The sequence below is a fragment of the Ammospiza caudacuta genome, chromosome 2 (genome assembly GCF_027887145.1).
Source record: "Ammospiza caudacuta isolate bAmmCau1 chromosome 2, bAmmCau1.pri, whole genome shotgun sequence".
NCBI lineage: Eukaryota > Metazoa > Chordata > Aves > Passeriformes > Passerellidae > Ammospiza > Ammospiza caudacuta.
In genome coordinates, this window is record NC_080594.1 from 101,589,278 (window position 1) to 101,614,807 (window position 25,530).

At 38.7% G+C, this 25,530-nt stretch overlaps 1 protein-coding gene across 1 annotated transcript in view; it reads right to left on the reverse strand.

Annotated features, from left to right (window-relative positions):
• Positions 1-25,530, reverse strand: part of ARHGAP6 (Rho GTPase activating protein 6) — a 154,105-nt gene that overhangs the window by 14,725 nt on the left and 113,850 nt on the right. The window contains exons 4-9 of the mRNA XM_058824688.1: positions 17,372-17,628; positions 12,583-12,778; positions 9,541-9,596; positions 5,735-5,885; positions 4,359-4,507; positions 1,093-1,272 (exon numbers count right to left, since the gene is read on the reverse strand). Of these exons, the coding sequence (XP_058680671.1) occupies positions 1,093-1,272; positions 4,359-4,507; positions 5,735-5,885; positions 9,541-9,596; positions 12,583-12,778; positions 17,372-17,628 (989 nt within the window). The remainder of the gene's footprint in view (positions 1-1,092; positions 1,273-4,358; positions 4,508-5,734; positions 5,886-9,540; positions 9,597-12,582; positions 12,779-17,371; positions 17,629-25,530) is intronic.

Here is a 25,530-nt window from a genome sequence, read left to right on the forward strand (position 1 = left end):
GGAAAACCACAAAGAAGTTCATCTGAGGCAGGCCTCATGATTGCTTTCTCATGCTCTTCTCCCTTGTTGAAACCTGATAGACATCTTCTATTTACAGTTCTGTGTGGCCATCAGCCCACAGTTCAGGGTTGCTCATCTTCTTCCAACAAGGTCTCCAGCACTCAGCTTTGCTGAAGCACTGAAGGTTTCCAGAGTGTTCTTTCTGCCTTGGGAACTTATCTCCTCAGTGTAACATACAGTGCTGCTTAGTCTCACACAACAACCAAAGTTTTTTCCACTTCTTCAAGACTACTGGTTTTGTTACAATGTGTATTTTTACAAAAATGAATACAGAATAATGAAGACCACTGCTAGGTCTGACTGGCCTCTGCTACCTCCAGAGCAGGGCTCCTTCAGACACAAGTCATGCTGAGCTGACCTACAATTTTGTAGACAAAAAGAGGATGAGATAAAGCCACAGAATGAACTGCTCAGGTTCATAAGAAATGTGACCTAACTCAGCTTCATCTGAAGTAAACAACATGTCCAACTTCAAGGCCATCAGCCTTCTTATGAAGAACTTGCTTCAGCTAAAGAACTGAAGGGAACTCAGGAACTACACAGATTTATGTTTTATTCCCTTTACCCAGCTAATAAACAAGAAAGCTTTATCCTTCCTCTCCATCCGACCAATAAAAAAGTCTTGGGTAGGGAAGGTAATTCCTTAAATTAATCAAGGATGTCTTAATCCCTGCAGAAAAATTTTCTTCCTGACTTATAAAACTGAGATGTGAAAGATCATTTTCTTGTCTATACATTGCTCAGTATACAACTGAATGGCCAACCCCATCATTTTCATGATCTTCTAAAAAATGTACCTTTACCTGCACAGAAACAATTCTAACCAAGATATAAGCACACATTTTTAATATTTTTACTTACTGCAAATCATTCTCCTTGCTAGAAGACTACTCTTTGTTACCAATAACTACTGATCCTAATTTAATGCAGCTTCTATAGTTTATTTCATCCTCATCTACTTTAATACTAATCAGCTATTTTTGTATTCATCTTACAAATATATAAGAGAAATATGAAAAAATATCCACCCACCATGAACAGGGTTTCATAGTTTTCAATCATCTTTTGCACAACAGCTATGATAGCAGTACTCTCTTCAGCTCGAGCTGAGCTCTGAACTGAGAATTCTTTGTCTGTAGATTTCTGCTTGTGCAACAAGTTAGGGCCAAAGATGGTGGCCAGATTAAGTGATGTCATTTTGTTCCCAGTAATCTAGAAAAGAGAAAAAAAAATGAGGTGGGGTCTCACAGGCCCTAATGTATACAGATATGTATATAGACACATCTGTACACACTCACATTCCTAACACCCACACACAAACACACACTCTGTCCCCCCCTGATTTGGTAGATGCTTCATTCATCAAAACCAAAACTTGCTGCTTGTCAATAAAAAATGAACAACTTTTAGAAACACCTTGTTTTGAACATCTCTGCAACAAGCACTGTAGATTTTCTGGATGTATTTTCAAGTGGATTAGAGGAGTAGAAGGTGGAAATGTTTTCTGCCTTTAATTCCCTGGGAGCTTAACAGTGGCAAACTTCTGAACTCAGAGCAACCTCCCTCCTATCTCAGCATCTCAGCACGTTACTGTCTCCTAGGACCTAATGCTGAAAGCTCCCAGCTTTCTCAAGCAGCATTCATGATTTGAAACAAACACAGTGATACTTTTCCACATTTAAACTCTTGAGATTATTAAGGAGCAGCCTCACTTCTTTTATGAGTATTTTCCTGTATTTCTACAACATGCCAAATGTTTACTTGTTTGGTGGCTTGTTTTAGTTTGTTGGGGTTTTTATCTTTTTTCCTACTTTTATAAACCTGTGCTCAAGGAAGCAACGTTAACCTGAATTTTGAGGAAACAAAAGGCTAGGAATACATACTAGACTAGACAGGAATTACCTGAAAAATATGTCATATACATTATTACATCAATACTTTCGTTGTCATATTTGTGATTGGACTATTAATTTCCCTTTCTATTCTTCAATAAAAAGTAGAGGTCATTTGAACAAATAGTTTTTAAAAAGGATATAAAGAGACACCAAAAAGAGATAGTAAAAATAGAACTTCAAAAGTGAGTTGTACAAAACATGATTTCAAAGCAGTATTTTAAATTTTTTTTTGTAGTTGATCATTCATCAAATACTGTAGTCAAACTTTAAAATTGCACTAACTACATCTGTTTTATTTTTTCAAAGAACTCAACTAGACAGCACAGAAATGACAGTAAAAAGCTTTTTATTTGTAGAAGCAGTGTGTAGTGTTGAAAAGAACCTGTACTAAGTAGCTGCATGGGCAGTCATAGCAAACATGTTGGCTCTTTGTTTAGAGATCCATCCCAGCAGGACTGTGAGAACAGCAAACCTTGTTTGCACAGCACCAAGCAGCAGCTGTTTCTCAGGTGACCTGCTTTTTAAACTCTGAGTTTTGAGCCACCACAGATGCACAGGCACAGGGGGCCTCAAGTGTGCCAGGGCAGCCTCAGGCTGTGCCCAGATCTGCATGTGCAGGCTATTTGTACAGTGAGCCTTTTCTTAAGGGCAGCCTCAGGGCAGCCTTAAAAAATGTTGTAAACATTTCCACCAAAATAAACTGAATGAGCAATTTTAATAAAATTAGTCATCCATCTTCATCTTTGTGAGAGAAGGGTTGTTGAAAGAAATCAACAAGAGGGCCTGTGTGCCAAAGCTTGGCTGTTTTCCTTCCAGTGATAGCAAACAGTCTGATAAAATACTTTCTCTTGCCCTGGATGCTTTTATTCACTTAGTTCTTCATAAGTTGCTTAAATAATTGTGAGCAGAATACTGTATTATCGATAAAAGGTATCCAGTTGCACATAATAGTCCTGATGCTCACAGTACTGTCAAGATAACTGACATAAACCTGCCTTACCAAAACACCTGTGGCAAAGCTGATGTACCATGGTTGAGCCAAATGAACTCTGCTCAGCAGCATCCCCTAGCCCTGCAATAAGATCCTCTTGGGTACATTCCTGAACCAACAGAGAACTCTTTGCAGGACCAGGGGGACCATGACCTTAGCTGGCTTATACATGTTTTTAAGCACACTAAAGTATTGCAGGCTGCTTTTCTTAAATGTTTCCCATCAGAGTTATATAGTTTTTTATCAACTCCTTACTGAGAACAAAAATAATAGCATTTAAAGTGGATTTAAAAGTGAAATGGGCCTTGAAGTCACATGCAACACTGGAAGTTAGGACTTGTAAAGATGGAATAACTGGAAGTTAGGATTTGAGGCAGAAATTTGGCAAAAATAAGTCTTAAAGTGCTAATTGTTGAAATCAGACAACTGCAAAAGGGATCCAAATCTGACAAAATCAGCAGAATTTTCCATCTGGAAGACAAAATTCTCAAGGAGTTTCATAAGAGTCTCAGAAGTAGTCTCTGCTGCAGTTCAGAGGACTGAGAAGTCCTTCCACAGATAAACCAGTATATTTTTGTCAAGCACTGACAGATTATATCCATTTTATTCATTTAACAGAGTTGCCTCCTTTTACACAGCAGCCTACTGGTGCCAGCACTTCCCTGGTAGGATATGGGAAGCCTGAATTTTCAGGTTTTCTCCAGCGTGAATGGGCACAGGGTGCAGAGAGGAAAATGCTCAGGGCTAGAGCTCAGCCCCATGGCTGGGGCCATTCTTGTCTCTGTGGGGTGAGTGCACATCAAACTCTCCACAGAATTTGGTCCAGGCTGCAAGAGTTAAGGAGGTCAGAAAGAAAATGAGCAAAGATGAACCCTGACTCCAGCTAGTGATGAGGTCTGTCAGTTGTAAGGATACAGATGGAGTTCCTGTCCTCTGTTTATTTTTCACTACCCAGGGCCCACAAGGAAGCGAAGAGAACCAAGAAGCGAACTGCTCTGTCCAAAAGTCATGTAAAAAAGCAACAACAGCAACAACAGAGAATGAAAAGAAAATGAAGAAGCATATCCTTGCATGCCTGACCTTTTCTGAGTACTTTTCCCATAGAATATTATGGGATAAAACAAGGCAGCAGGGGAAGAACTGATGACATTAGACGTTCTTGACAGCAAGGCTGGTACACTGAATCTCCCAAAGGAAGCGGTAGATGCTTTACTGGTTAAGTCATACAAAAATTAAACCTTCACAGCCCTAAGAACATTGTAAACAAATGACAGAAGTACAGACAAACAGATAAAGTCTCTCCCACCTTTCAGGGATATGGCACCATTGTGTATGTTTCAAGGCTTTAAAGATCTCTTTTCAGACCATGAATTCAGTGGAAAAGTCAAAGGACACAAGTGACCAGGACTTACCTCTTGGCCATCCTTGTCTCTGGTGTCTTCTGCATGGCCAGCTACTGTGGAGAGGAACTGCAGCAGGCGGTGAAGGGTATCGCAGTTACAAGGAGGTAGAAGATAAATGAGAAGCTGTAAGGTGCTGAGCTGCTCATCTGGCTCTAATACTAAGAGGGGAAAAAATATGTTCTAAGAAATCACTCCAACTAACCTAAAAGCAGAACAAATATACTGATCCCAACCCAAAGGAAGGTATAGGAATAGCTTTGTTTAAGAACCATTTTCCTTACAACATCAGAAGAAAAAGAGAAAACTCTAAGGAAACATCAAAACTCTAAGAACTACTACTATAGGATTTTTGCCTTAGTTGGTCAACATTTTGCTCACGAGATAAGATTTTTCAATAAGATTTTTCTTATCCTGAAAGAGAGCAAAACCCATGTTTTACACTCCATCACTGTTACTGGACTCAAATATTCTGCTTACTTTTCTACTTACTCCATTCATTTAGGTATGGCTACTGGTATGTACAATAGCTATCAAGCATTCCAGTCAGGTTTATGCTTCAGACATTTTTAATCAGTTTTCTTACAGTTTTTCATCTTGCAGAAGTACCAGGAGATTGGAAAGCCACCAGAGCAATAAAGGACACTCTGCTATCACTACCATCTACCATCTAAATGGTAGCCAGTGACAAAGGTGGGACAGAGGCAGGATCTCAGACATGAGGGCTAGAAAACATCTGAAGAACCCATACCAGGCAGCTGCTTAAGCTTGAAATGTCCAACTTAACTTTTTCCTAAATCCCTGACAGTGTGCACTTGGGTCTTAGGCAACACAATTGGGAGTACTTAATATGATGGCTTTGAGGACCATCAAAGAAGAATAAATGAAAGGAACAATATGAAGAAACTTGAATTTTTCAAGCCAAGCTGGAACTTTGGTCAGTAGACAGATCTAAAAATTCTAAGAGACAAAGATTCAAATGGGAGTCTGTGATCTGGCACTGCTGGATCAAAGACAGGGTCAGGTTTTAATAGACAACATGAATTCCATCCTTACAAATGCAAAAATATATATAGTTAGTGAAACCCTTGTTCTACTTTTCTGGATTATATTTCTACAATATAAAACCAAGAAGTAAAACCAAGACCTCAGTAAATTTATACTAAAGAATATACTATATTATTTATATTCTTATACTCTATATTGTATTATATATATAATTGTTATTAAATATACTATATAATTTATAGTGTATTAAACAAATACTTGGAGAAAATTGAGGCCAGAGCATTAAAGGAATAGACTAAAAGAAGGCTATTAGTAGAGATCAAAGAATTCAAACAAATTAGCCTTTGAAAATTGATAAATCAAGATGCTGTAGAGCTCACAGAGAGTGTTGATGAAAGGTGTATAAAGCTCTCTGGTGAGAAGTGGGTCAGGCATGTCACGCAGAAATTCCTTTAACAAGGCAGCAACATCATGAATGCTGTGCTCTTCATCTAATACAACATCTACACCTCGGTCAAACTCTTCACGTAACTGAAAAAAATCATGAGAGAAAACTACAGTCACTTATTGTCCCCAGTAATGCATCCCAACACAGAAAATCCTTAGAAAAGCAGATTTACTCCTTTTTAATTTCAAGAGTGAGCATGACTAGTCTTTGGTAAGGTCAACGACATAATTAATATCTAATTGCTGCTTAATATGTAATAAATAACTTAAGGTTTGCACCAGGCTGTAATAAAATACATTTTTTTTCTAGCTAATATATGACACTCTTGTATGAAAACATGTATCCAAGAATAATTTTTGCAGAAATGCAAGATTCATAGCAAAGGCAGAAACCAGAGAAAATAAGGAAAATTACAAGACAGGCTCTCATATCACCTTACTGCATTATGGAATAAGACTAAAATTGCATTTTATAACACTTATGACTTTGTAGAAAAACATTATTAGTAATATCATGTTAATATCCACCAAATTCACATTTCTCTTGTCATTTAAGACTGTATGTAAAGATAGGTATCAAGCAGACAGGTTCACTAAGACTTCACAGTATTCCTTCACACACACCTTGTTCTGCCTTCCTAATTTAGTTATGTTCATTAAGCAATCATCATTACAGAGTTCACAAACAGCAAGCTAACATTATTACAAGGTATTGCTAATTTCTTCCCCTGCTTTGGTCCTCAGACAAATGCTGTATTAAAGGCATCACACTTTGAAGTAAAGGCATCACACTTCCCAAAGGCAGATGAAAACACTCTTCCAAATCCAAGATATCTTATGAAAAGGTAAAAGCTTGCCCTTCTAGAGGGATTTTCCAGCAGAAAGAGCAGAATACTTTCCTCAAGGAAGACAGCTTCACCTTTTACTCTTTTTGCATTTTGAAAACAGTCTAGAGGTTTTAAAACTATTTCCTAGAAAAAAATTGTACCTTTGCTAACCTTATGAGGTATCACAATGTCACACCTATCTTCTCAGAGAGTGATTACAGCTAAATCTTATAAACAAAGAAATGTGGGGTATCAGGTTTCTTCATCAGGAATATTACAAATATACCAAAGAGAGGAAAGAAGTTAAGTCACAAGCAAACTACATGCCTGTAAAAATTTGTAGCAAATCTTGGTCACATGCAAATCTATCTTCAGTGTGTTCAGTGTGAAAATCCTTTGTTTTCAGCTCAGATTGTGCTTTCATATTGGTTGATAGGTATTCATTAAAAACCACAGTCTCCATTCTAATTTATTAGGATTACTTTTAACATTATTAATATCAGTCATTATTAACAATAAATAATTATACTATGAGGACCAGAATATGTTCTTTATCTAATATTATTCTTTGATTTATGGTCAAAGATTTTCCAGTGCCAACTTGAGAACTTCATTTCCAGCCTAATTCTACTCTCCAGACTGGTGACAAAAGCAGAACATCCCTGCAGAGCACCATAAATTACCTCAATCCAGAAGATTGTTTCTGCACTTAAGTGCCCAAAAGCAGCTGAGGAAACAGATTAGCACTGCATCAGGAATTCAGACTTCCCAAATAGCTGGCTAAATGACAAACTGCTGTTACAGACTTGAATATGGCACTTGTGATCTGATATCCTGTGAGACCTACAGAGATATCCTAAGCAGCAAAATATCATAGAAGCCTTGATGAGATGTGGCCACATTTCAGGCCCAGGTATCATGGCTGTTAGAACTGTATATTGTACATTTAAACTTCAGGTCTTTCAAACTCCATTCACATGGAATGCTTTCAGACTTTGGAAGATACAGGTGGTGAACTACAGCATCCACTGAATCTTGGATATGAGAGATGAGGACATCTGTGCTGGAGCAGGGGATAGGAGAGCAGAGCTCCAGCTATTTCACTCTTCATCCTCGGGGTTGAAGCTGCCACAATGTCACCAGGCCCAGCATCAAGGGTTCCCCATCCCAATCTTGGCAACAATGCTCAGACACAAGATGGAACCTGGCACCCCGATGCACCAGATCTCCCACCTTGAGTCAGGATGAGCTTGGGAATCTCTGTCCTACACCTCACTGAACATGAAAGAAGAAGTTTGCAAGAGATACACATGTTCTAGGTTTTCTCTTCCTGCTCACCAAAAAAAAAACCACCTCTGGCACATGTATCTACTTATGTATTTACTGCAACAACTACAGGACATTTTCTAACTGAGGAAGGAAGGCAAACAAAATATGCTTACTTTCTACACAAGAAAAACTAATGAACAGCTGCAAAAGCACACCAAAATCTAAGTGCTGGGTTTGGCTTTCTACGGTTCAGAAAATGAGTGGAATTTTAATTGAATCAAGACTTTCCCAAGTGTTCATGTTGACAGCATTTATTACTATAACTACAAGGGCCAAGCTGATGCTTGTTGTTTAATAAAATATATCAGCTTACCTAGTTCAATAAATTAGTCCATGTAATAAAAAACACAGATACCCAAATCTCTTGATTTCCCCACCTTTTGAAAACAAAGTAGAACAAAAAGTGGTGAAAGTCATTAATGTTCAGAGTAAGGCTTAGTTTACAAGTGAATGATAGAAGCGCTCTGCTTTTTCCCCACATGTATGATGCAGTTGTACTCACCCCTAATGATTATGTATATTTTGACACTGAAGCTTGCAACGCAAATGTGAGACAACTTCACTACTTTATCTAGTTCAGTGTTGATCTGAAAACTGCCTCTGCAGATGTTTTTATAGCCTAGTGTAACACCAGTGACTCAAGAATAGAAACTGCTGGAGAATGAGCTACAATTCAGTAGGCTATGCTGTCATACCTGCCAAAATCAATTCAGTTTAGCTATTCAAGGTAACTTTCCAGAATGATAAAACATTACACTATGAAGTTTTTGCAACTTTTTGCAAAGAACTATAAACTGTAGGATCAGATGCAGTCAAGCTTTCTGTTGCCTTTTTTTTTTCTGTTTGATGATTTTTGTCTTAACTTCCTGGGAGGGACATTTTCCTCTATCTTTTCATCTCTTCCTTATGCATCATGCAAACACTAACAACCATCTCCACTGCTCTAATTCAACATGTATTCCCAGCTGCTGGGAATGTCTAGGTGGGTATACCTAGGAGCTAACACCCACATTTGACTTTATCTCTGGAACCTAACTGCACACCATCTGTGCTTTTTCATAATTTAGCTGATACTAAGACTTGGAAGGGTCTGCTCTGACCTTGAAGTCTAGCAGGGGTAAAAGAAAGGTGATATTTAGGAGCAGCAATCTTAGGGTCAAAGAGATTGTTCTGTACTTGCATGTTTTCTCATACCGTGAGTTTTCCAAAGAAGATTTACAGTTTGAGTTTACTTTGGGAGCTTCAGCTGTTTCTGAGATGAAACGAACAGCCAAGATTTTTTTTTCCCTGCAGTGTGACCTTTGGAAAATTTCTTCACTGTAGTTTATTTGGATCTCCAACCCTGTGCTACTTTTCCAGAGCAAAACATACAGAGACTGTTAACCTGCTGAGAACCTGACAAGGATTTCACCAGATGTAAAAGATACTGGAATAGCCTTTTATGAGCCATCAAAAAATCAGCAAAGTCACTGACCCAGAAAGACTAAATTTCACCATGCTACAGATGGGAAAGAAATAACAGAAGGAATCAGATTTGTTTATATTATAGCTGATGAAAGAAAATCATATCCATATCCACTCACCTGTCTTACTCTCTTTTTTGAGCTTCCAACTCTGAATATTCCTACTGTCTGGAGACCTGCAAGTGAAACACATCATAGCACTATTTTACTGTTAAATTTTCTCCTGAAAATTGCATTGAACCAAAGCATTCTGACCTATGTGTGTACTTATAAGAATAAATAAAAAGAAAAGTAACATATTTCTCCACAAATGTTTACTTACCATTGATGCAAGATGTGGTTAAGAAGCCGTCCACTGTGGTTTTAAAGGATCACACTTAATCTGCAAAATGGCATCTCTGTGACATTTCTGATGCCACTTCGGATGTGCCACTGCTATGAGGAACAGAAGTATGCAGAGACTGGGGCACTGCTCAGGGTTTGGAGGTGTAACTTCCAGGACTGATATCAAAGGAAACAGGCAGTAAAACAACTAAATATGTGGGCACTGAGCTGTGTATTTGGATACAGGATGAAGCTGGTATTTGGGGTAACTCACTGGCTCCAAAGTTCCTGTCATGACAAAGTTGAGAGTCTCCTTCAAAGGTACCTAAATTGGGCACTCAGGCAGACTGTGAGAGGGAAGAACTTCAACAGGGAGTTGTGTGCACTTTATAAGGTAGGAATAACTATTATATATAGGGAAAGCTATAAAGAAGCATTGTGGTACTTTAGGCAAAGTGCAGAAGTGTGTCATTTAGACTTAAAGCGATTAGGAAATTTGTGTTGTCTGCTATTTCATAAGAAATCAGTTCAAACCTTCTTGTAGTCCTGCAGAAAGCCACTACAAATACAAAAAACTATAATTTGGTTCTCAAATGGACATATTTGAGAACTAACAGGACCTGAAAAATTTGAGAGGTGACATGGTCTTTAGCAATGACAATGTGCGTGGAAATTTTAGAGCCTGAAGGGCCTGTGTATATAATATAATTTTACATGGTTATACAGTTTTGCAAAAGGGATGAAATTATCCATAAGCTTGGAAGTTTATGGTCTAACAAGGACTACTCTGCAGCTCTAATCTCTACTGACATACAGGAAGTGTAAAATTTCCTTGTGAAATGCCTTCTGACAGCCATTAGGCTACACTTGCTTGCTGGGGATGTGTCAGCTTGAACAGTATTTGGAGTTGCAGATCTTCATCACAGAAATTCAGATAGGATTCTGCTTTTTAGATTTTAGTCTCAACACCTCTTTTCAAATCTTCTCTCTTTGGTTAACAGAAAATTACATTGATGGACTACCATTTAGTAAATCCAGGAACACTGGCAGGGAATCATCTGAGATGGAGATTACACACATTGGGCAACCTGCAGGCTGCTTACCCATTCCTACACATGCAGTGTTTTTGCTACACTGCAGGTCTACAGAAAGCCAGGCCTTTATATCTCTGGGATGTGAATCCAGGGAAAATAGGGAAGGTGAACAAGGACAGGTGCTCTAATGTCTAAAAACATAACCATTTTTGTCATATAATGCTCAGAATTATCCTTTAAAGCAGTCATCAGAAACTGCTGGTGATCTGTTGCTGGAAAAGGACTTATGCATATAGGCAAGTATTTCAGAATCAGGAATAATGTTGCTACAGTGTCCACCTTGTACCACTTTTAGGTTTCTCTCAGTGCCAATGACTGTCTTGTGAAAAGCAGATTAAATTCAAAATTGAAGAATTTGCCCCAGATTATATCAGATTATTGCATTGTGGTATATCATAGTTTATTCTTAAACAAGGCACAATAACTCATCATAAATTTCCTTTAAAAGAAAATTTCAATGTAAAGAAAATATAAAGAGCATCATATGGAAAAGAACTTTGTTATGAAAGTGCATTAACAGGATTAAAAAATTTATCACAGATGATGAGGCGACATAAAATCACAGTATGCAAATGATGCTCAGCTGGATGGCTTTTTAGCTGACTCAGACACTTTTATATTCTCCAAACTCAGCTACCTTTGCTTAAAGGGGTGGAAGTCATTCATCTCAAATTTAATCATCCCATCCTTACTTGTCAGCCATGGTATCTAAGCTCTGTGAAAGACTAACAGCAACTATCTTTTGCAGTGTTCCTTGATACATTTGTAAGGAAGATAGTTTTCAGTTATGAATTGTGAAAGCTCAGCATTGTTGTTTAAATTGCAGTCCCTCATCTTGCAAAAGCCTTTCATTCAGAGTCAGTAAATGATTTCTTGCTGGTGAAATTAACATCAAATACATAATTTGCTGTTACAATCACCATTATTTTATGGTTTGTTGATTATCTGGCCATGGGATAACTCCATCTTCCTGTGGCCAAGTTATTTCAATTATCATTAAAAAACTTTACAAGGCTAAGATCCATTGGCAGAGATGGTGAGCAGATACCTAGATTGCCTATTGTTTCTGCATTAGGTAAAGCTGTGGGAGGCTTGTGTCTGGACAATCATGAACACACAGGAAGAATGCTGGCAGGAGTTTGTGATTTCCTTTGGAGAGAGCAGGCCTGAGCCTGAGGCTGGTCAGGAGGAATCAAGCCAGAGACAAACTGAGTATTCAGCCTTCAAGCCTTGCAGTGAACAGGAAGAGGCTACTTGGAGGTTAATATATATGTAGCATGGAATGCTTTCTTATTCTGAACCCCCATCTTCAAATATCAGAAGCCTTACAGTATAAATAGTTAATCTAGATCTCACACCTTAAGATCCACTGGCTGTGCATGACTCCAGACTGACTGGAACATTTCAGACCTTTTGTTCTGAAGGAACAGGTAAACCTGTGGGGTGTGAAGAGCTGTTTCTGCAGAGCTGAGCACCCCAGTACAAGATGGGTGACCTCCAAGAAAAGGCTCCATCCCTGTGCTCTATGGGCCAGATTACAAGCTCACAGCACAGACCTTTAGTTTGGGAAGCTATCATGTACGGAATTACTTGTGAGACAGTATTTTTAGCAAGAGGCAAAACATGAGGGAAAATGTCTAGCTTTCAAAGATGTCCTTGCATATACTTACTTCTCAAAATAGGCATTTATTTATATTATAGTAAAAATACATCTGCCACTCCTGGGAAAACAAAATATTCTTACCATGCTTTTCCAAGTGCTGGCAGCAGCTATCTACAAGCCGGGGAACCTGCCTGTAAATAGGGTTCAGGCTTAGTTTCTTATCTCTTGCCTTTTCTTTCTTGCTCTGAGCTTCTGCTGGCAAAGAGAGCTGGAGAGCCTCCAACAATCTTGAGTGATTGTCATCAAGATCTGTGATAGAGTCCACAGACATTGCACCCTGTAAAATACACACACGTGAACAATCAGTAGGGCTGGGGAAATCTCAGCATCACAGGACGTCCAACAAAGACTTTTGCCTACCTGCATTTTAAACAAACTAATATAAAAATACCATTAGCTACAACTAATTAATTAATTTTTATAATTAAAAATTAATTAATTTTTATAAATTAATTAAGTTATAATACCAGTGTAATGGATAGGAACGGTACCAATGTTATTCTTATCATATTACAATGAACACAAAGTAAAATACTGAAATTTGAAATGCTTTCCACTCCTTCACTCCATGCTTTTACTGATGTAAGCCTGCACATACTGCAGGGCAAGGATGAATCATGGTCTGTGGGTGCACCTCTGAAGTACTGTATTCATGTGCATGGAGATATATAAATATTTTTAAATCTTATTGACTAGTTCTTCTGTGTCTTGGACCATTGTATCAGTGAAATTTATGCAAAATGATTAACAACCATACACCATATATATTTAACAGTTAATATCCCAAATTCATACAGCTGTGGAGTTTGAAATAATCCCACTCTATCACAGAATAAAGATACACCAGAGAAGCTGAGGTGTAATATTTTTTAAATAATTCTATTTTACATATATTAGTTTTTTAAAGTCACTAAAATTCCAATGAAAGCTTTGAAATCCAGGTTTTGATTACAGCAAGGTACAGAAGTTCAAGCAGTCTGTAAAGGATAAAGCAGCACAAGCAGCTGGAGGTTTCTGGCATGTTTTAATTTTCACACTTTAAAAATAAGATTTTTTTTCAAAGCACAAGATTACTGTAATTTCATTTCTCATAAGTCTTATTAAACTTAGGAGGCAAAAAACATTCTAGGTCCATGTATAATAATAAGAATAATATTAATATTATTAATAACAACAAGAATAAATAATAAACACAAATAAAAGTTTCAGATTTTTTCCTATTAAAAATATCTCTTGTACACTATTTTCTTTCTTTCTGAAACAAAGCATAAATTTTACAATAACATAAAATGTACTGTAAAGGGATGAAGGCTGTCATCCTAAGAAACAATAACAAAAATGTAAATTTCTACTCAAAATTTTTCTGACAATTATAGTTTGTTAAAAGCTGACAGGCAATTTATAGACTGCTAGTCAGAACTCTTATGTCTATTAAATGAGAACTTGAGAATTAAATGAGAATTGCTTACAAGGGAATTTAAAGCTCTAAAAGTATTTTGTTCCATCAGCCCAGCCAGCTGAACTTTATGAAGATTTTCAACTCATAGGCAAAACTCACAAAAAGTCCACTGAGATTTCAAACTCATTCATACATTTCTAGTTCTTAATACCTTAAAAAAACCCCATTTAACTTATCAGATATAGTTCTGTTTCTTGTAACTCATGGTAGATGTATAAATGAAACACAGTCAAGTTTTAAGATTTTTTTTTTTACCCACATTACTATAAACAATTACTAGAACCTTTAGAATGCAACTTTTGACCTTTATTTCTGATGTCTCTCATAAGTACATCTGCTTGATTCCTTTTACCATTTCCTGCCAACAGGAAACAAAAACACAAACAAAAAAACCCTCCAGACCAAACAAGAACCTCTGGCTATGATCCATGTGTGTAAAATTCCAACTGAATGATATTTTGAGTTTATTTAAGAGTTTGGCATTCCAAACATCAAATAAAGGAATTGGCACTGAAAATCCTAACTCCACCTTCAGCAGTGCAGCCCCTGTGTGACAGGTGCCCTCCTTTATAACCTGCCTTTATTGGTCCTTTCCTGTCTGCAAAGCATCCTCACCTCATGAATCATTATCAGAGTTACTTAAATCGGATTCAGATCCCTAAAATAGATGCAAATACAGTCAGTTCAACGTGGTCCTTGGGCATTTTATCAAAGTTGTGGATTAACTGGTACACTGAGCTGGCTTTAGGAAGAGTGACCTTGAGTTCAGTGACTGAAGTCATGGCTTGGCAATAACAAGTTCAGGCCAGCTCTGATTTTACAAAGTGCACAAGAAAATGTTACCAACATACTCCACAAATCCAGCTCAAAATCAGCCAGACCTATTAGTCTGGGCTCAGTCTGACCTACCTGACTGCTCAGGAACAGAGGAGGAGGAGACTGCACACCACTGCTCCAGGTCAGTAACACACACACTGCAGTGCCCAGCAACTAAAGAAAATCAAGTTCCATCTGCCAGCCATTACCTTTGCACATAATGGATGCCAGTCCCTGCTCCCCCATGATGAGATCAAAACCTAAATACATTGGGGAAGTCTTAATCTAAGCACACAGAAACATGAAGGAAAGTGGAATTTAAAGTCTCAACTTCCAACTGCTGGGCAAAAATCCTACACAGAAAATGCAGCAACAGTGACTTTTGTCAAGCTGTTGAAGAGAGAACCACAGCACTCACACCATGAGCTCTGCAGCCAGCATTACCGTCTTCTAACTCTTATTGAAAGTCTTAGGTGAGTGTTTGAAGACTCACTTTTGTGTTTGAAATACACAAAAGTGAATGACACAGTTGCAAAGAAGTAAATGGAGCAATGATAAACAATCTCTCCAGTTTAAGTTTAAGAGAACTGGACTCCAGCTGTCTGTGCAATATTTTTGTGATAAAATGGTTGTATCAGTTGCATTTGCTAACAAATATTTTTTTTCCTTTTTTGTAAGCATTTGTCAGTTGAAAACAGGGCAATGGTGCTCAAGAGATAAAAGATAAGTGCAGGCTTCCTTATCATCCCCTAAGTAAGCTCAGGGCAGAGGGCTAAGTGCACTGAAAAACAGAATTATAGAGACAGACAAGATATGGGACATGAGTTGATATTAATGTTAAATAATGGAAAATTCAAGAAGTTTATTAGGTAAGTTCATTCCCTAAAGAAAATGCCAGATCCCTCATGTCACACTGTCCACCTTAGGCTAACTTTTATTTCTCTGTGGGTGAACCACGTCCTACTGCTTCCTCATGGCTGTGGAATAAAGGCTCCAATTCTGCCCTCTGAAAGCTGCAAAGGCATTAATGACAAAAAAATCCCCAACTATCCAAACAAACAAAACAAGCAAAACCCTCCCTCAACTTCTAGGAACTTGGTCCTGATGGATCTCTGTGGATGTATCAAAGGATCCATGGCCTTCTGCCTGCTCACTGGTCAAATACAGGTCAGAAATCTTATAATCCAATCTTTGTGAAAAGAACAGCAGATGAGTTACCTCTGGACACATGAGTTATCTTTCCTATGAAAAAAGGTTCTGAAGCCAATGACTACATACAGTAAAGTTATATTTTTTGTCACTGACTGCCAAACTCTGAAAGAAGTTCATGGAATTCCCTTAACTTAGTCAAATTCATGGGTTTCCCTTAACTTAGTCAAGTAACTTTGCACTTTTGTGTGAACACAAATGCCTGCTCATATGGTTCGCACAGACAAACAGATGTGCGTTAATGAGTATACAAGACTGCAAACACCATGCTTTCAGTTTTGCAGACAGAATATAGACACTTCAAGCTTCAGCTGGCAGCTAGACAAAGAAAGAGTCCCAAGACCTGCCTTCTGCCTTCTCTCAATTTGCAATTTACTCCAGTTCCACCCCTCTTAATCCCTGGTTTGAAGAGCCCAACAGAGAATTTCTATGAAACAGTTTTAGGCTACGGATGAAAGAAGGCGAGGTTCTTAAGAAAATACTTTCTTTTCCAGAGTCTGTTCTTGCACCTCAATTCTTGCTCAGATTTATTAAAAGGGGTTTTATTCAAAGTATTGTATTATGCAATTTTTTTCTCTCTCCATTGCAAATGAAATTAAAAAGCCAGAAAGTCTAGAACCTCTATTCCATTGTAACAAAAAAAAAAAAAATTACCAACTGTAGAACTAGAAAGTTCAGAGCATAAAATTTACTTACAAGGAACAGGTTTATGCTAAAAAATTATCAATTTTACATGCAAATTAATATTCAACCTAAACCCACCACTATGTGTTTTGCTGTCAAAGGCTTCTTCCTAATCTGCATGCAGAAACATCCTTTGAAGACCCTGGCACAAATCTAGTCTGACAACTCCTTACTTACCACAGAGGATATGATAAGGGTTAGAACATGAGGATTTTTATTAATATAAGGATAGGGATTAATAGTCAAGGATAATTATTATTTATTAATATATGGATTGGGATTATTATCAAGTTAGAGCTAGATTAAGATAAGTTTACCTATAAATATCAAACACATAGGTTTAGACTTTAAAACTGCTGAAAAAATTAGGTTAAAGACAGATCGAATTTGTTAAATCTGAAAGACTTAGAAGGAGGTAGATAAAGGAAGCAAACAGGAAGACTTCTAGATAATCTCTCTGCCTCTTTGTGATCTGTTACAGACTCACAGGGTCTATATGACCTTTTCCCACCAGCATCAGCAAAAGAATATTTCCACTACAGTTAAGAGTTTTCTGAAGTTGATGAGGCTGACTTCCACCTGAAAAAAAAACACTATTGAACAGAAAGTATTCCACAGTCCACACACACAACAGGGCTGTCCTGGTCCAGTCAGACCCTCTGGACCTACAGTCACACACCCCATTGTGATGTGTCTACTTACACGCCTCCTTGCCCGTGGCGCTGGCTCAGGTGTGTTAGGAGAAGTGGATTCATTCGGTGTTTCTGAGGTGGAGCTGAGAGATGAGTTACTGCTGGAAAGTTCTTTGTTCTGTCTTTTAGTTCCAAATGGCAAGAGAAAGGCCACAAAATCTGAAACATCTTTTTGCTCTTCTCTCTGAGAGTCTTGCTTGAGCTTGTAGGCCCGGTCATTAGCAATCACTTGAGACAAAGGCATTCCAAAAGCCTGGGGAATAAATTCTGCAACAACAATAAACGCCTAATAGTTACCAAACATCTGGTATTTATTTAGTACAAAAAGAATTAACTCTTTCTTTGTTAAGAAAAACAATCTGAAGCCTCTTTAAATATATATAGTAATTCCAATGAAGTGTTGGACTCAGCAATAATAGCAACAACCATGCCAGGCTGTTGTGGCCTATCGTATCTGAATCATACATCCAGTCACATAATGCAAGATACTCTGCACAGGATCCTGGAAAATCACTTAGATCAAATCTAATTAGGATGTTAACTTCCACCAAAAGTAAATGAAGTCAGGCACTTCTGGTTACATGTAGATGGTGCACAGGGGCATCAGAAGCTCTGGTAACCATCCTGAGACTGTGAGCCTCATTGAAGTGTTCCAAAGCTCTCTCTCATGTTTCAGATCCCTCCACCAGGCTCCTTCCTCATGAATGCTGTAGGGCACCAGAGTCAAGGGGTCCTGGCATGTGCATGGGTTTCACTACAGTGCAGAGAGCTTTGAAGTACATTCACCCCTCAGATTAAGCCTTCAAAGATATAATTTTAAATTTACACAAGAACGATACTGTTTTAAATACTGATAAGACTGAACCTGTTTAGTAGTGGTACATCAGTGTAAAGCTCCTTTGTAGCAGTAAAAAAAGCATGGACACATGGAAATATAGGAGAACACGTTTGTCTCCACTAAGAGAAAGAACATAATCCTTTCACATCAATACAACTGAAACGTACAAAACCAGCACATATCTCAGATCTCAAAGTAAAATGCTTAAATATTTTACAAAATAGAAAAATGTTTTACAGTGAATCAATCAGCAATTACAAAATTCTCATCAATAATTTTCAAACCATATCTATCTGAGATTAGCAGAAGCAAAACTACTGAGACAGATTTCCAACTAGAACTGGCTTGTGCTCAAAAGAAATGAAAAAAAAATAGTTATTGATGTTCTTCACTCTGGTGAAAATAAGTGCAACTTCTACTAGGTTCCAGCTTCAGACATGCTCAGATCAGGCATAAATAAAGCACCAGAGATTAAAGCCAAATTTTTTTAAGTATCAAAGAAGGAATTATTAAAAAAAATACTATACATCTCTTCTGCCACAATTACGTAAATGATGAAACCAAAATTCCTCCTGGGATTTTAAGTCTGACTAGGTCTTTGATGACACTTGCTAATTGTATCTGGATTTGTATTAAGTAAGTCATTGAAAAGAAGAGGATATTTTAAGAATCTTGAATGAGGGCACTACTAGTCTATCACACTAAAGAAACAACAGCCCATTGTTCTGATTTGGTAGAAACATTCCTGCTCTTTAGAAGCATGAAATGTTAAGATATGAGTTAACTTTAGTGGCCAGTCAAAACTAAATCAGGAAGCAGTGCCTCATATATCAAGCAACTCTGGAGGTGACCTGTGAGTAGAATGACACCTAAAACCATCTGCATTTAATTTAGGACAAGAAAGAATATCCTCACACAGATATCAAGCAATGCAGGATTTGCCAGTTCCTGTTAGACTTTTCAGTTAGACTTTAGACTTCAGTTAGAGTTCAGTTAGACTTCTCCCTCCTGTACTCAGCAGAGTGTGTCTATAAAATTATGACAGTATTAATTTTTTTGACTGTCCTGAATTATCTTCCTAATGAACATTTAAGATGACAAATTTGAAACGCACATGTGCAACACGTGTCCCCTCTGGCTGTCTAACCGGGTGCTTTCTTATACTCCCAGCACCCCCTTTTTATTTGTCCTTCTACAACATTTCCTGAGAAAAGCCAACACAGTATATTCCTCTGGTTTGGCTCAGAGCTGCCTATGATTCAGACTGGGAGAGGACAGCAGTATTCATTTAGCTCATGTGATGCCCAACAGCAGGCTGGTGCCATTGATGCTACATCAACTGGGGCAAGATCAGCAGGAGATGAGCTCTCAGCACTGCTTCATTAAACAAGTTTCATTAAAATGACCCTCTCCTGACTTCAGTATGTGAAGGCTGGCATTTCGAGGTAGGCATTGCCCCTCCCTGGAAACTCTCAGGTGTGGGATTCCAGGTTTTTAATTGTGCTTGCTCAATGTAGCCCAGAGAAAGGACAATGAGCCGCTACTCCAGACTGCTCTGATATAGACCTTCTCAGAGGACACGGAACCACTTCCTCAATTTCTCAGTGTCTGGCAGAGAGGTGGAACTGGATGAAAACCAACTGGCTGAATTTCAGATTAAATACAGATGGCAGTGGGGCTGGCTGGCAGTGGTAATTACATTAAAGAGTTGGCAAACCCAGTAAAGTTTTGCTCATTTGTTGAAATTAGAGGATCAGTTACCCCCTTTGCAGACTGCCTGCAGCCTCAATTCCCACCAAAATGTGTGTGTGGCTGTGGCGGCAGGGAGCATGTTCTACCCACCACTCTTCAGAGGCATTCAATCCCAACAGCTTCCTTATTGGACAGGTAATTAGAGCGAATGTTAGCCCTTCTGTCATTTCAGATTCATTACTAAAGAAAAGCTGTACCATGTGAAGTAATTGTGAAGTAATCAGCAACCCACGGATGGGAGAGAAAGGGCTCTAACTCAAATCACAAGATGTGTGGGTTTGAGGCTCCAGTCTCACAAGAAAGGTAAAAGGACCAACTGTCTTTTCACAGATGCATGCTGGGGATCCCCTCTGTCAGAGAGGTTTCATTTGCATGAAGAAACGTACCTTAAAGCACTGGCTCAAGCCTTGGTCTGTTGTATACATACTGAGTGCCAAAGCTACTAAGTTAGTTATTCTCTGTAAATTCAACAAAAAATTGATCACTTATTCAGTGAGGAGACTGGGCAGCTTAAAAAGACATTTTGCAAAAAGCATCATGTAAAAATGTGAAACAACCTGGCAGATTGGGCAATCAGCTTGGAAACAGACTTGTATCCCTAGCCAGCACCACTTTTAATACACTCCAGTTTTCAGTGTTTACTGGCAAAGGAGGAAATTTACTATTTTGGAGAAGTGCATAATTTCTCTTACCAGAAAGTCAAGCTCGCAGCTGAAACAAGGTTCTTTAAAAAATTTTGATTGAAATTGATATGTTCCTAAGAAATCTTTCTTTGGCGGTAAATCATCATTTTCTAATAAAAAGCAGCATATCACAGAAAAATTCCTAGCCAGATCAAATAAGAGTTTCAGTGATCCCAAATCCTCCTTTTTGCTAATCAAATGATAATATTCAGGATGTTGACCCACATGGTTATAGCTTACCTGACCTCATGTCACCTGTCCAAACATAGTTTAAAAGACTCTCTGAAGTTTCAGCTGGTGAAAACTGCTTTCCATCCCACAGAACATAACAGTCTATTAGGAGCCAGTGAGATCTATATTCTAGATTCTAATGAGTCTTTCAATACTAATAAAGTGAAAAGTAACTGTGGTTAGGGTCCTTAGCATTTGGAGTTTTTTCTTAAGTACATCATAAATGTTGGTTTTGGGTTGCTAAAATCTGTGACCAGGATTTACTAAGATGCTTGTACCATATCTATTTAAATGACAGGAATAGAGATCAGATAATAACAAGCTTTTAAAGGGATATTTAAATGGGGTCTTTAAGTCAATCTCCCGAGCTAGCAGACAGGGTAACTCTGTTTCTGCTAGATTTCTGTTAGATTTCTGCTAACTGAAATCAATTATTTCAGATCTGTAGAGACAGTGATGGAAGCAGAAAACACGGAAAAGAGAAACCTCAGTCCATAATGGGAACTCTGAAACTCCTTCCATCTGAAGGTTCTTCAAAACATGCACTGCCTCCAGGAGATTCAAGAGAAGACAATATTTTCAGCATCAGTTCTGTGGCTGAAAATCTCTTCTTCAGCTACTCACAGCTCACTGATCTTCAAGGAGTAATATACGGCCCTCCCAATTACATATGCTTTTTTGTGGGAGTAGGTCTGGGTTTTTTTTACAAAAAATTAAAGAGACTATTTGGTACTTTACTTGACTTCAGTATAAAATATGACACAATATTGAGGTAAAACCCCTCTTTTTTATGCCTAGAGAGCATGAGAAACATATTCAAAGTTTTTTTTATAGAGGCATGGTAATTTGGTGGAAAGACTTTTAAAAAAAAACAATTTCTGATAAACTACAATAAAAAAGAGACTTCATTTATTCAGCTCCCTCCTTAGGCGCACAGATACCACAATAGGCTGAATTACTGAGAACAAATGCAAACATTAATATATTAATTTACTGAGCATAAATAGGAAGTAAACACAAATGACATTTTCAAGAATTTTGAACTAAAGAAAAATTGAACATCTGCTGGATTTGCATATGCCACAGAGTTACCAGGAAGGCCTTTTCTCGTGAAGTCCTGCATACACAGCAGCTCTGCTAAGGCCCCAGAGATGAATCTGTTAAGTATTTACATCCCATGCAGAAACATCAGCAAAAGGGATGATTCTCAGTTACTCAAGCAATCACATAACAAGTGGTTATAAAGTGGTGAGCAGGCCTCTTTGTTAACCTGTAGGGTTTTCTGGAACCAAGGCAAAACAAACTTGGCTTACTGATAAAATCTAGGGCAAGTAATTTCTGGGAGGCATCTCTCTCAGGAATGCCTGTGTGTACTCTAGAAGTAGGTCTGCTTTCACTGACACCCCTATCACTGGCAAGGGATGGCAAAAACCCCTGCTTCTGCTGCCTTAAAGATTAGCACTGAATTCAAAAGGGAACAATATCCAGCTGCCAGCAGACAGCATCCTGAGAATGTCTTATTCCAAGTAGCACAGACATGTTACTGCTCCTTCAGCCTGAGTACTGTTTGTCAGCAGCCAAAAGCAATGTTTGGAGACATCTGTAGGCAGTAGGATTGAGGGTCATGATGGCCATTAATAACAAGGAGGCCGGGTAAAGCAAAAACACTTGAACGATGGAAGCTGAAAATATTGCTTAAATGTCTGGGTGGAGTGCTGCTCTCCTGTTTAGTCTGTTTACATCCAGCAAGTTTTGCTATATCCTGCTTTGGTGAATTACTCAGAGATATAATAACAATTGAAAAAAACATTCCTTTTACAATTTCTCCACTTTTAACGAGATGTTGACAGATATAAAAAAGGACAAAGATATACGAAACTCATTTAAAGTGCATTAAATTCTACTGTGGTGTCTTTATTGGCCTTCAGAAGCCTGACAAGTTGCTGAAACTCTCACTTAACAGACAGGTTGACTGATCATCTAAATAAAATGTGAATTTAGACAGTAAAACCTCCATAGATTGGACTGAGTCCTAAAATACAAATTATTAAATCTCCAAACAGTCCTAGAAAAAATAAGTACCATTACTTTTGGTTATGCCTTTAAAGCATAGATGCCTGGTGGGGCATGTGGGGAAGAACAGTCTTGGGCACACATTAGAGAGAGGTGGCACCTCTCCAGAGAGAGTAACCCCACAAACCTACACCATGGGGCAGTTTAGTGCACGTCAGTGTTGAAGGAGAGGGTTTGCCAGGCAAGAGCTGCAGTGAGGCCTCCATCGTGCATCCCTGGTGACCAGCATGGTGGCCCTTTCTTTCCACCTCTGTGGCCTCCTCTGCCAGGCACATCCCTGCTATCTTTGCAACCCTCACACATGATCACATGGTGCTGCATGGCTGTCAGGATTAACCTTCAGGAGTCTGTCCTTACAAAAGGAGATTTTCAGGCGGCCCATACACTCTGGGCAGGAACAACAACATGGCCCCCTCAGCTATTACTTGTCCAGGTATGTTGGGGATCCCAGGCTGGGACAGAGAAAACACAAAATGTTTGGGATTAATTACTCTCCCAATTGCAACTGTGTTTCCAAAGTGATGCTGAAGGGATGGAAATGAAGTCTGCACTAAGGCAGCTGCATCTCCTCTCTACGGAGTGTCTGGTGAGCAGCTTCCCTGCTTCCCCTCCGACATCCTGCCGCCTGCTCTTGTTTCCTTCTCACAACAGTGCAGCTGGACAGTTACTAAAAAACCCACCACAACCCCCCCAAAGGAAACACAAGGAAGGCATTCCATTCAGGCATGAGCACTAGGGACCTGCCTGGGTGGGTGTGTGCTCCCAGCCTTTTGTGTAGCACACCCATGCTCACAGTCAGGAGTGTTTGTCCTGGAGCAGCTGCCCAGAAATGGAAGATACCCCCTCTAGAGAACAAGCCTGCTGTGAAAGGCATGTCAAGGGAGGTTAACTCTGACTCCAGGTGACATGGAGGCCACTGTTCAGGGAAGGAGGTGGGGCTCAATCCTGGCGTGAACATGGCAGGCTCATCCTCATGTAGACCAGCAGCACAAGGCCTTACATTTTTCTTTCAGAGCTAACTCATCAGCTGAAAGCTGGGCAATACTCTCCCCCCTGACTCCTGAGGCGGGAGGAGATGCTGGTGCTGCTGCTTCCCACAGGAAAACAGCCACCCTTCAAGCACTGTGCCAGGCTCATGCCCCCCTGGCATAAACCAGCACTCCTGGTTGTTCATTCCCTCTGCTGCGATGCATTCAAAGTCTGCTGAACAAGTACCTGAGTGGCAGATGATCTTTAATAACTCAGAAGGGCAGAGAAAAGTACACGAGGATCAACCATGGCCAAAAAACCTGACAAATAAGATGCCATATGCTGCTATTTGGGCTATTTTTGCCTAATACTTGCTGTTGGCAATTAGTAAGAGTAGATATGCCTTTCTTTTCACTCTGCTAACACAACCTGTTCAGAATGTGACTCCTTCCAATTTCCTGGACTCTTACTGACCAACCCAAGTTTTTCCTAAAGGAAGGAGAGAAACACAGATTCTACTGTTTGAAAAGTGCTGGGGTATTTTCCTCTCAGAAGGAATTTATATTTTATAACAGTTCCTATAGTACTTTATAAGTGGACAGTGCATGTAAAGCATCTCTGTAACTCAGAATAAGACAGTGAGAGATGTGAGAAAAAGGATAAAAGCAGATGGGATAAAAAAAGGATAAAAGCAGTATGTTTGAAACATCTGAATTTCAAATAATAATAATAAGAAAAAAGGAATTAAAATTAGGAGAATCAGCATAGTGATTTCTAAAAATGCTTAGTATAAGTAACCAGACAGTATGAGCAAGGCTGAAAACCAGGAAGCAGATAAATTTAAACAATGATGAATAAATACAAAGTGCTGATCTTTAGTGGCAACTAGCGAGCCCTAAAAGGCAAAGTGCACTCAGAAAACTCTTCTGAATAAAAATCAAGTATATCCCCAAAGCTACTAACTGAATGAAGTATAACTGCATATAAATGTTACCATGCAAGGTAGAGACAAAAGAAAATCCCTCACCAAAAGTGCAATAGCAGAAAATAATATTATATTGAAGTGCTCAACTGGTGCAGCTGTATAATTATCAGAAATAAAGGTCAGCTGAAATAAACCATGGCTGTAAGGAAATAAAATAGAATGCAAGGCAATATAAGAAAACAAAATGTTTGAAAGATCTTTGGCAACAGAGAATTTAGTGGAATAAAGACCAACTCTGGGTTAAGGGTTTGTATCCATCACGAAAGGACACTCTCACTTCTCAAGGCACTGCACCAAAGAGCACTGATGGAGCTCTGAAAGTGCAACTGCAAGGATCTACCAAGTCTGGGTGACACAGCAAAATTCTGGCTTTGGTGAAATATCAAAGCACTTTATCATGGTTAAAATCTGCTACAGTAATGAAAAAAAGTGACAGAAAAAAAAAAAGCCAAAATGTATTTTAACTCTCAAACTTCTAAAAATAAACTTTCAACAGAGACTACCAAAGTCATCATACGCCTAAGGAAGGAAAGATGAAAGCTCTCAGCAGACCAAAAATTTGTGAGAGACAAAACATTTTAAAATGCAGGATGTGGTTAGCCTTTTCTGATGCAGAAGAGCACCTCACAGGCCCTATG